A 12,056-nucleotide genomic window follows, 5' to 3' on the forward strand; every position below is an offset into this window, starting at 1 on the left:
AGACTCCAGTTCAAGACCTAGTGTATGGACCTCCTTCATAAGGTAGTTTATTTATGAAAACTTATTGTAACACTTGAATTTTCTACAATTAAAAACGTAATAAAAACAAAAACAGGATTTTTAAGCCTCTTTCCATTTTTATTTGAATACAAATACAAATACAAATAATTTTGCTGCCTCAACAAATACAGATACAAATACAAATACTGGGCTTTCTGCACATCTCTATCACATACATGCATTTCCCTGGTTTTACCACTGTAATTTTATTTACTGTTTATTTGTATAGAGACGAGTATATAGCACGAACGTATGCCACATACTACAGCATTTATAGCATAACCTAGTTTGTATGTGAGACAGGGGGTCAGTGGGTGGAGACTGGAACTATTAATTTGCCATTGTTGTTAGTGCATTTCCACCTTCTTTCAGTATTAAGCACTTGGCGCCAGATGGTGATGTCACTGCAGGAACTTAATATTGTATTCGCCTTGAGGACTGCTTGAAGGTTATTTTTGCACATGTAATATTGCCTCCAGGTGTGTGATCATGCAAATGTTTAAAATGTTAGACCTAATAGAATCAAGGTTGGGCTTTGGCTCCACATTGCCAATGGGTGAATATGTAGCCAATGGAAAATGAAGAACTCAAAAGGTTTTAAATAAAAGTTATAAGCATGATAAATCTTTAAGGACTCTGTCAAAGTAAACTGTCAACTAAAAAAGTCCAAAGCATTTTTTGATGGGTGACTTGAGCCAGCATCTCTATTGAGAAGCAAGATGCCTTAGTGTTTGACTACTGAGTTATCCTAATAATCACTGTTTGCAGAAAAGCGCTCCCTGAATAGATGTGTTCCTTTGAGTCCCAGATCTGGCTTTCACTTTTGACACATTCAGTTTTTGCTACCCTGCTGTTGCTGACTTTTAAAGCCTCACAGTTATCAGAGCTGAACACTACTAGTCAAAAGAAAAGTTTTAAATTGGTTCCCTGCTCAGATTATTCACTTGTTGCCATCTCTGCATATGAAGTGAAATAATGACATAAATTCTCCCTTCTTGATCAAACCAGGCTTCATGCTGTGATTCATGTATAAGCCTCTAGCTTGTCTACATCAGATAAAGCAAGAAATGTATTAGTCATACTGGAGCTTAAAGTTTGACTTGCTTTGTGTATGTGTGTTTGTGTGTGTGTGTGTGTGTGTGTGTATCAGACCGTCAGGACCTGGAGGAGCCCTCCAAGGTGGATCAGCTCCAGGAGCCGCTCCTGGAAGCTCTGAAGATATACGTGAGGAAGCGTCGGCCCAGCAAGCCGCACATGTTCCCCAAAACGCTGATGAAGATCACAGACCTGCGCAGCATTAGCGCTAAAGGTAAGAAGATGTATTTATAGCTGTATTAGGTAATAGCAGTTACAAATAGCAGAGTGTACGACTTTATAAAGATCCAGGTCTGCTGCAGGCATGCCGGTGACTGATACCTTTATTAGTCTTTCTCAATCTATGTTCTAACATGTACTTGTGTTCTCATGGACTTGTTCCATGTCATAGTCAAGTATACACCAAACGTTTGGAAGTGTTCTTGTTTTGCCTGTTTTATACAGGAGGCTTTGGGAGCTTACTTGTATGAACTTTGGGTTGCCAAGTATCTAATATGCAGTGTAGCGATATGATCTATTTTGGAAAATAAACTTTATGAAGGTAATGTAAAATTAATGTTAATGTTGTGCAATAGTGATACTTCTTTGTACTTTTTGCCGAGTTGGTGATGTCTGCAAGAATGCTGCTGTCACAGAGTTCAACTCGCCAAGCTTCAACTACCAACAACTTGCATTATTTTTGTTCTCCTTCATTATGATCCTTCTCTGTTGGTCTCTAGACAGCAAACAACACAATAAAGTTGTAAAACTACTGTTGACGAAAGCTGCAGTTCCATTTGTGGCCACTAAATGCTGGCTTCAAGAAACTGATTGTATTGAAGTTCATTGGAAAATGCTGCAATTAATCTCTTGAAATATCAAGTTAATATATTATTTCCACAAGAAGGTGGAGTCTTCATTGCTAATTTCACTTTGCTACCGCAGGAAATTTGAGAATGATGTTCCATTAAGAAAACATAGTAATTTAGAGGATGACTGGTTTGTTTGTGTGGTTGTCACAGTCGTGATGGTCGCCTCCAGTAACTTACAGTAATACAGGCTTCAAAACATCCCTTCCTGCAACACGTGTGATGTCAGCGATGCTACGTCCACGAATTTAGTGTATTGATTTTTTTTTCCATTTTTGCCTTTATTGGATAGTGGGCAGTGAAGAGACAGACAGGAAACAAAGGGAGAGAGAGATAGGCATGACATGTAACAAAGGTCTCTTGCTAAAATTGAACCACGATGATTGTTCGCAGGCTGGCATCCATCCTGCATATGTGGTCTGACAACAGCATAAAAGCAGACATTTCATACACACAAAAAATCAACATTAACACTTCTAGATATTATTTAGTTGAGAGCACTGCAGCAGGACAGGAAACAGAGAGCGAGCACATTACTTCATCTTTACCTTCCCTACTCTCTATTTTCCCTCTATTTTAAACTTCTGTTGCTAACTTTTGATGCACATTCTGGGCTGCTTATAGTGATGAGTCTTTAACCCTGTATGAGCCTGAGTGTACTTTGAGATCCTCAAATGCCTCTCTGGAACCTTCTGCAGACCAGGGTCCCTTGACTTTAGACTACCTGTAATGCTGCACTGGTTTATCTGTTTACCAGCTTATGTTCTAGAATGTCTGACCAGAGGAATCATGTGTGGATTGATTTTACTCTGAAGTGTATAAAACAGCAGTGGAACTTGCCTCATTGTGCATTAAAAAGATGATAATTCTAAAATAATTTGATACTTTTTGACAAAAAAATTTAAGTTTTTTCAGTTGTCATGGAGATGGCTCAGTTATGATCATGTGACATAAGTGTGGAACTTCAGTCATGTAATTAGTTGTATGTGGGAAGATCATCCCTCATGATGGAGACCATGCAATGTGGTTGAAAGCCCAAAAAAGTAAGCTAGCAAGTGGACCTTGATGTTAGATTTTTTTGTTCGAACTACTACTTGGAATGTCAAGAATGAACCTTCCTGCTCCAATCTTAATTTTTTTTTTTTGCCCTCATCATCGTCTTGCAGGAGCAGAGCGGGTCATTTCTTTGAAGATGGAGATCCCGGGTTCCATGCCGCCTCTCATCCAGGAGATGCTGGAGAACTCAGAGGGCCAAGACGGCCAGAGCAGCAGCAGCAGCAGCAACAGCAGCAGCAGCAGCAGCAGCAGCAGCAGCAACAGCAGCAGCAGCAGCAGCACTTCGGCTGAGGCAGGGGCCAGTCCCAGCAGTAAGGACAGCCCCAACGAGGACACCGCCGCTGTGGAGTCACCGGAGTCCTTGGACATCAAGAGGGCTCCGGCCACGCCGCCCAGCGACGAGCCCTAGGAAGCGCCCGCGGGTGCCTCGGGGACTCTCTCTGACATTCTTTTGCACAAAAAAAAGAACAACCGGGCAAGGCGCCGACCCCCTATAACCCCTCTACCCTGACTCCTTCGCTTGGTATTACGTTATCTTTATATCCTCGTCCTATTTTTCTCTCCAATTTCCCTGAAATTCCCCCCTTAAAAGAAAACGTCAACACGGAGGCCTCAAAGGATCAGCGCTTTGTGTATAATTCTGAATTGAGCTCTTATTTGGCGTGGTGTCTCTGGGACAGGGACTGTGACAAGAAGGGCGTGGCCCTCGGAAACCGCCAGAAATGATACTCCTCAGGTCTCCTGTGTAAATTCTTATCTGCATGACGGGAGTTTCATAAGTGGTTTTACTCCTCTTTCTCTATCTCTCTCTCTCTCTCTCTCTCTCTCTCTATCTTCATCTCTTTTCATCTCTCGTATTGTTGGCATACGTACATTGTACATACCATTGTATGGTTAGATCTCTGTTTCTATGATGAATTTTGTGGTGCTTTTTTCATTGTCTTAAATATTATCTTTGAGGCGATACATCAAGGTTTAAAGTGGGACTAATTGTAAGTCCTTCAAAAAGTTATCTAGAATGTCATTGCATATAGATATTACGGAAGTCTACTATTTTATATTTGTTCCTATATTTAAAACTGTTTTTGTCTTTTATAACATTTATTGGTTCATGTCTCTACATGAATGAGTGTACATCCACACCGCCAGAATGCAAAGCTTCTCTGCATATCGACAGCCGAGTCTGTTCAACTGTTTCCTCAAAGGAGGGAAGCACAACAGCAGAAGCCTTCGATACACACTCATCAGCTTGACTGCGTCTGTTAACTTTTCAGTCTCGTCATGAACCGCCAAGGCCCGACGTACAGGATTAGATTTATCAAATAAGCCAGTCTATGAAATCAACTCATTTGGTGGCTGTATCTCGTCAGTAAATCAGTTTACCGTGCTGTCAAAACAGATTGGGGAAATTAGGTTGCTGATAGATGCCAGAGATGTTTCTGCAACAGGCTGTGATCACATAAGACGCTTTTTGTATCGGTTTCCCTGTTACCCTATACTTCAACTTGACCATGTTCAACTTTAACCATGTCGCACTTTATTATCATCATCTGGTCAGTTAAGGGGTTTAATAAGTTAAATAAGCCGGTGTTATACCACAATTTGTTCCCCAAGAAATTACACTTTAAATAATCTCAAACCACAAGTGTCCATTGATTCCATGAAGAGTCAGCTCACCATTTATTCATTTCATTTCCACCAGCATGATTTTCTTGTTTAGTGGAAAAAGTAAATAAAAAGGACACATCACATTGCCAGGAAAACAAATAATAATAGATCCCTGAAACGGACGTTGTGTGTCCACATTATCTGTTTCCAGACGGACATATTAACCTTCTGCTAGCTAGCAGAGGCAGCATTCATCTCCTCTGACCTGGTTTAAAGGGAGTTTGTGTAACTTTTGCTGAAGAGCGGTCCAAGGTTAAGGAGGATAATGCTGAATGCTAAAACATAATGTAACAGTTGCACAAATAGAAGAATGGTATGAAGTCATTGAGCTGACTCAGTAATGTCAGTTACGCACAACAGCTTAAGATTGTTAACATTAGCTAACATAAGCTACTGGTCATAGCCTACCAGACCAAATAAGGCTTCAGCTGCATAACCCCTGAGTGTGTTGAACTTAGGTAGGGCAAGAAGAAATGCGCTAATTGTTCTTTCGAAAGTTACATAGTCTCACCATAAATGATTATTCAAGTTTGGGTCTTATTTTTGTAGTTCTGGCTATTATATCTGTCAGTTATGCTAATATTGCACGCACCAAAGTAAACTGCTGAGATCTGGGGACACTGTGACATAGCTACAACAAAGTCAGGCAAGTACAGGCCAAGAAACATGGTTGTTAACAAGCCAACAGTTTAGCTTGATTAACCAAAAGGTGACACACCAAAAATCTTGCTAATTGTACTGGAAAACTGCTGACACGCACAACTACAGTAAGTACGGTAGGTCAAATATGAAGCAGGAAGTCGGTCTGTAAAGCATGATGTTGATAGACAGGTTGGGTAATAATTTTACTGTTCACTTTTCTTCGGCCTTCGAAATAAGTTTGGCCTACCATGTCACCGTCTTCCTAGATCCAAGAAATTTAGTTGCTAACAGAATTTATGGCCAAAGTAAAGTTCACATTTCAAAGGAAAGCTTAGGAAAGCAGTTTATTACAGCTTGTTTATTTTTGTGGCTCTGACTATTGGCCCTATCGGTTCTGATGACATTATCATCACACCAAGTTAACTGCTAAGATCTAGGAAGGCAGCAACATTGGTAAAAAGTTCAGCTAGTTCAGCAAGTTATTTGGAACACGGTACACTGTGAGTAGTAAAATTACAACAGTTAAAAACATCCATTTCAGTTACAGACAGATGTCCTGTTTAAGATGTCCTTGTGGTTTTACCTCTAGATAAAGTGGTGGCTAATCTTACTAAACTGTTGGCTTGTTTACAACCTGTTGTCTCCCCATTCACATTTGTTGCCCTGTAGGACCTATTTTAAACAATGTCACCTTTTTCTAAGATCTCAGCAATTAATTTGGTGAATACATGGTATCATAACTGATAGGAATCATGGTCAAAAACTACAAAAAAGAGCCAAGTTATAATAAATTCATAAATTTACTCCCCTTGTTGCTGTAAATCAGGTATAATGCCACTTGAATGCCATTTGAATTCTTACTGTCTCTTCTAGTCTTCTATCAGCGCTATTTTTTGTGCTTGGGCTTCCAGTCTGATCACAGCCTGTGGCAGCTTTCACTCTTCAAAAATTACCTGATGGTCAACCTAATGAGGGTGTATCTACCGCTACAGCATGTACTACCAACCGGGCTCTACAAACGCACATGGGCTCTGTTATGGCCTTATGAGCAGAGCTCCTCAACCCGCTTTTCTTTCCCTTTCAGAAGTGTCTTGTTTGAGTTTGAAACACGGGGGCAATGCAATCCTTAAAACACACTGATGACCGAACCGCATGGGTCGGGACGATTGTACACTAATGTAGAAAGCACACGGTGGGGTGGAATTCACAAAGCCACTCCAAATGCTCGCCTTACTCTTCAGACATGACAGTGTAAGCTACGTTTAATGATGCAAAAGGAGATTCCAGATGACCTTTCATCCCCCTGAGAAGTGCAGTGGAGTAAAGCTTCTCTTTGGACAGTAGATCCAACTGAGGTCTTAATCTCATTGGTGGGGAAGTAGGCAATGTGTCTTATATCGGATGGGACGGTCCCACTGAAATTAAAAGACGATCCTAAATGGCTGCTTTTCTCCACTGCTGAGGTCACACATTATACCGAACAGTAAGAAATAAACTCCATTATATCCTCTTATAGGACCCAGATCCCTCGCTACCCTGCTGCCCTTCGTGGCTGAATAACAGCTCCATTCATTCAGATATCAAGTGGTTGTTCACTTATAGTACAGGGAACAAACTAACTGTAGCACTTAAACATGTTGAACCTTTAAAATTTAGCTGTAGTACTGAAACTGAACAATATGAAGGCTAAAACAGCAGCACCTCCACAACCAGAGAAGGAGGCCAAAGTTCAACTTTAAACTAATTAAGCACAAAAATGAACAGCTTTGGAAATTGTTTCGAACTCCTCTCGGAAGTTTTTGTTTTTTCATTTCAGACATGATGCAAAAAGTAGGCCTGACCGACAACAGAATAGATCAATTTTAGTGAAAAGAACAGGTTTTAAAACTAGTAAAGTCTTGTGAGCAGATATTTGTGCCAACAGATATCGAATTTGGTACCAATCAACCAATTCAAAGGCCCTGAAAGCTTATTTTCTCAATCAGCTTTTTACTATAAGTGATGAGATCCTACATGAACACAATATTCTGCCAATGTTAGAACTGTTTTGGTTACTTCACACATCTGTATTCTAATCACTGGTTTGTCATGGATGGTATTCAGTCAGAAAAAGCTGACTTCCATATACCAATCAGGATTTAGCAAGATTTGAGTCAGAATCTTATCAAACCAACCCCATACAGCCCCAAAGAAGTGTGTTCTCTGAGTTTTTGAGTGTTCAAAAATTATGATTATTGCTCACTTAGTCAAAGATATTTAATGACACAGAGAAATGATTTTATGTTTTATTTTAAACCAAGTTTTCAGGGGCTTTAAGCCTCGGTCTGCATGGTCACATTTTGAGTTATATGACATGTTGAGTTGACACTTGGGAGGCTGTTCTCATATGCATTTGAAAATGAGTTTTGCTAAACTGAATACTATAAAACTGAAATTTAAGTTTTGTTATCAGAATTTATTCATTTCGATTAAACTCTGTTCCTTAAATACAAGTGAAATTTCAAAACTTGATTGATAGAAACTTACCTGCTAGCACAAATATCTGCTCCAAATGTTCTCCAGGACACCTAAAAGATGTTTGCCGACACATAAACTGTACGTGAAACTGTTTTCAAGGAACTAGGTGAGTCATTCAGCTTCTCGCATTTGATCTGAAACAGGAAAGTAAGACAACTCTTAAGGGCAGTGAAGGGTTCTGGGTCTCAGCAGCACGTAATAAAAACCCATCTACATTCCATTCCTGCTCGGAGATACATATCATAAGGGAAACCTGAGCTGTTTCAGTTTTTTTGTTTTAACGTGTTTGAATGTGAATAATGTCATGGAGTCTGTCAGAAGAATGATATGCAGTGTTAAGGATAACTTACTTCTATCTCAATGTAACATAGGAAACACTCTCCCTCGGTTCTCTCTGTCTTGCTCTCCTGGTGAGAGATGAAGGGAGGCATCTTGGTGTTTTTCTTTTTTTTTTCTTTTTCTTTTTGTAGCTGGAAAACCTTCACAGCCGAAGAATGTCCACATCCACCCCTGAAGCGTCAGGCCGGCCCTCAGGCGCCTGGACGCAGCAGGGACTGTTATCTGTTCCTTTAGGAAACAACTTCACAATGCTGAATTACTCTTGTTCGTTTCTGTTGAATGTTGTACCGACGTAACTGTAATACTCTACTATCTAGCTCACTGCAGAGATGTTATATGAATGGTGTGTGCTTTGCATTCCAATTGGCAGCTCTGTGGAAAAGACACTCTGTTATTTGTCCTTGGGAACATCAACTCACATCAAGTGTAAAAAAAAAAACAAAAAAAAAACAAAAGAAAAAAACAAAAAAAAGGAGGAACTGGAACTTGGTGGGCTGATCTGGGCACCCAGGTCGTACTCCACACAACACATAGTGTCGGACACTGAGAAAGAGAAGCCCAGGAATGGGAGAAATGGACGACCAAGTCACCTCAGCACCAGATATCATCAATACGTTCTGTTCCATGTCAAACAACAGAGCTGCCCCACCTCCCCTCCCCTCCCCCCCCTCAGCCAGGAAGCCAGTCAGCTGTCGTCAATCAATCAAACCCAATCAATCGACAGCTAATTGGTGTAACAGATCAACTGATGAACTAGGGTTCGGCCGATATGAGGTTTTGAAAACATACTGACATTTTTAGACTCATCTGCTTTGGTTGATGTTTTGTGCCAATAAGCAGTCAAAGGAAAAAATAATCTTCAGATAGTTTGATATCAGCCTGTGGTGTTGATATCTTTTTGAGTGTATGTATGTCCCTCAGCCTGCCTTCTTTATTAGCTTTCCCAGAATGCCTTTTGACAACACCCAAACAACCAGACTCCACAGGGAATATCTTAACGCTGCACTGATCTAAATTTTTATATTGACAATGGAACAAATTACTATAAATAATGTGAAAGGAGTCGCTTGTGGTGACAAACCCACAGAGAATTATCACCAGTTCCCTCTGCGCTTACAGAGCATTTTAGCTTCTTTTAGCTCATTGTTTTGGTTTTACTGCCAGCAGCTGTATTGTTTTGGTTCAGTCTCACCAGTCTCATCCACTATATTGCCAGTGACAGGCAGCTGTGTTCAGCAGCTCTGATAAACTCACTGTATGCAAGCTGCCTGCCATCAAACAGTAGTTAGACCATGGATGTATTAAGAGAACTGAAGAGCCAGCCTTTTCCAGTGGCCCACAAAGCATTTTCCCCATAGACCACCATTATAAAAGAGACGTCTATAAAACTTTTGACAGGATAACTGCAAATAAAGTCAATTATAACTCCTTGTATTATGATTTTTTAAATATTTTTATGTTTGTAAAACTTTCCCAGAGCATAGGAAAGCAATTTTAAAATTTGTGACATCATGCCAATGTAAAGTCTTTGGGCTGAGCGGGAACTTGTGTTGGGGTCCTGTGTATATTTAATGGGCTGCAAACCCTGAAGCTAGAAAAATTTTCTGGCTCATGTGCCAGGTGGGCAATTTTCATTCAAGTGAATGGGCGCCCACTTTGAGTCCACTATCCTGTTCCTATGATACATCCATGACTTAGACATGTTAGCAACAAGCTAACCAGCAACAAAGAGAGTGAAGGTACTTATATTTGTCAGGTGTCCAGAAACATGACTCCAAATGAATGCCAAAGTTGCTGCCTGCTTGCCTGATGTGTAAACAGGCAACTGTATGCGAACGCATTCACCACAACAAACTTCAAGACGTTATGTGTTTACAGCTTGGTCTGCTGCCAAGATGGCTACCCTTTTTAAGTCACATCATATAAATAGCCTAAATTAGCAGTTTGTCAAGTGAAACCAGACACAAACAAATGGTGTATAGCCCTTTTTTGGAACTTCTTTAGTTTTGTTTACCAAGTGGGAGACATTGTAACTGTCAGAAATTCCTGCTATTGTAATTCTGTAGAGGCTGCTTACAATATAACATGAACCAAACATAAGCTTACTAGATAACAAGCTACTAAGCTAACTAAAATCCGGAAAACATGACAATGTAGCATTAGGCATATAAAAACCCAATATCAGCCCAACATATCGGTCTAACCCTACAACACCTTAACCAGGAGCCAGAAAAAAATGACTGTGAACCTCAATATGAATCATTAACAGCTCTGTTGTTGTCTGTCCTGAAGGTGTTCTTGGTAGACATCACAAACTGTCCACAGTCGCCTTTTTTCCATCGGTATCAGAGAACCTCACCACCACTCATATGCAGTGTTGTATAGTCGTGTTAATATGAGACATGAAGGTCACATCTGACTGGGCGTGAGAGTGAGAGGGGCGGGGACTGTTGTGGATTTCTCCCATCAGCCCCTGCTGCCGGCCCTTAGGCTGAAGACGACCTCAGGAGCTGTCTCTGAGGTTGGAGCTTCGATCTGTTTCCGCTCTCCATTTTAAATATCGTCTTTGTTTGTACATTAACATATGCTTTTTATGTTCATATACTGTTTAACTTTACCATGAACTGTCCTGGCAAAGTAATAAAATATATTTATTTTAAAATACTGGTGTGTGCATTTTTGATATGTGTAAACGCAGGTAACCACCTTATTAAAGAGTTATCTGAATGTAAATAACAGAGCGACTGCATAGTGCTCATGGTGGTTTGTAATGCCAATTTATCTGTAGTTACAGAAGCATTGCATTGCATTGAAATAAGGCACTTTTAAGTTTAAGTCAAACCCATATTGTTCCACTGGTTAAGTCTGAGGTGACGCTATACTCGAAAACTATCCTGACAAGATCAGGCTAGTCACAAGGGCTACGTTTTTTTAACAACTTAGGTCAGAATAAGTTGAACAGAGAATTCGCCTGAGTTGTCTAAGTCTGGCTCAAAGGATAATGTTGGCTATATTCTGTATTTCTCTTACTGTCAACAAATCCCATGAAAAGATCAAACCAACAACAAATGGCAGTGCAACCGCAGCCTGATACATCTTATTCCTCTGGGCCACTGAGCTCCAATGTTGTCCAAAAAGTATTAAAAACACATCAGTGAGCCATTCTGCTCACTGGATGACACGCTCCTTACATTTCCTCCTTCTTAAGTATTTTTTAAAGAATTACACTATACATTTTTCATCCATTAATAAGGATTTGCAAGAACAAATAGCCGTGACCTCAGACAGGAATGGGAGGCTAGAAAATATTGAGACATACTTGGTTTTGATCTTTTCATGGGATTTGTTGACAGTAAGACAAATTCCTTTAACTGGCAGTCTGGATTTTTGAAACACCACTCTGGTCAGTAATTATTAAGATATCTTGCTCTGAATTTAAGTGTTGGATGGACACACCAACTGACAACTAGCAGGGCAATAAAACATATTACTGTTCTTGGTAGTGTTTGGCCTGATGATAATCATCATCTGGAAGCAATCATTTAATTTCTAAAGCTGCTGAATGCATTTCCTGCTTCATAAAGCTATCGCTGAGCTGATTTTTGGAATAGATTTGCTAGCCAGCAGTCTCCTGCCCTGCTACCTTTCTTGGGGTCACCATGACCAATAGTTGATCAGGGGAAGGATTGTGGATCATATGTCATGTGCTGGTAGATTTAAGATACAGACACAGACAAAACAGGGCACTTGCTTGTAAAACACTGCTCCACAGCACCTCAAGTGGTGAAAAACTACACAGGGTTCCTTTAACTACGTAACCTCACTGTGTGT

At 40.2% G+C, this 12,056-nt stretch overlaps 1 protein-coding gene across 3 annotated transcripts in view; it reads left to right on the forward strand.

Moving 5' to 3' along the window:
• Positions 1-9,351, forward strand: part of LOC121912520 (retinoic acid receptor beta-like) — a 224,467-nt gene extending 215,116 nt beyond the window's left edge. For all 3 annotated transcript variants that reach the window (XM_042434668.1, XM_042434669.1, XM_042434670.1), the window contains 2 exons: positions 1,211-1,369; positions 3,170-9,351. In XM_042434668.1, the coding sequence (XP_042290602.1) occupies positions 1,211-1,369; positions 3,170-3,468 (458 nt within the window). In that variant the 3' untranslated portion in view covers positions 3,469-9,351. The remainder of the gene's footprint in view (positions 1-1,210; positions 1,370-3,169) is intronic.
• Positions 9,352-12,056: the final 2,705 nt, after the last annotated feature.

Source organism: Thunnus maccoyii, chromosome 15, assembly GCF_910596095.1.
Source record: "Thunnus maccoyii chromosome 15, fThuMac1.1, whole genome shotgun sequence".
NCBI lineage: Eukaryota > Metazoa > Chordata > Actinopteri > Scombriformes > Scombridae > Thunnus > Thunnus maccoyii.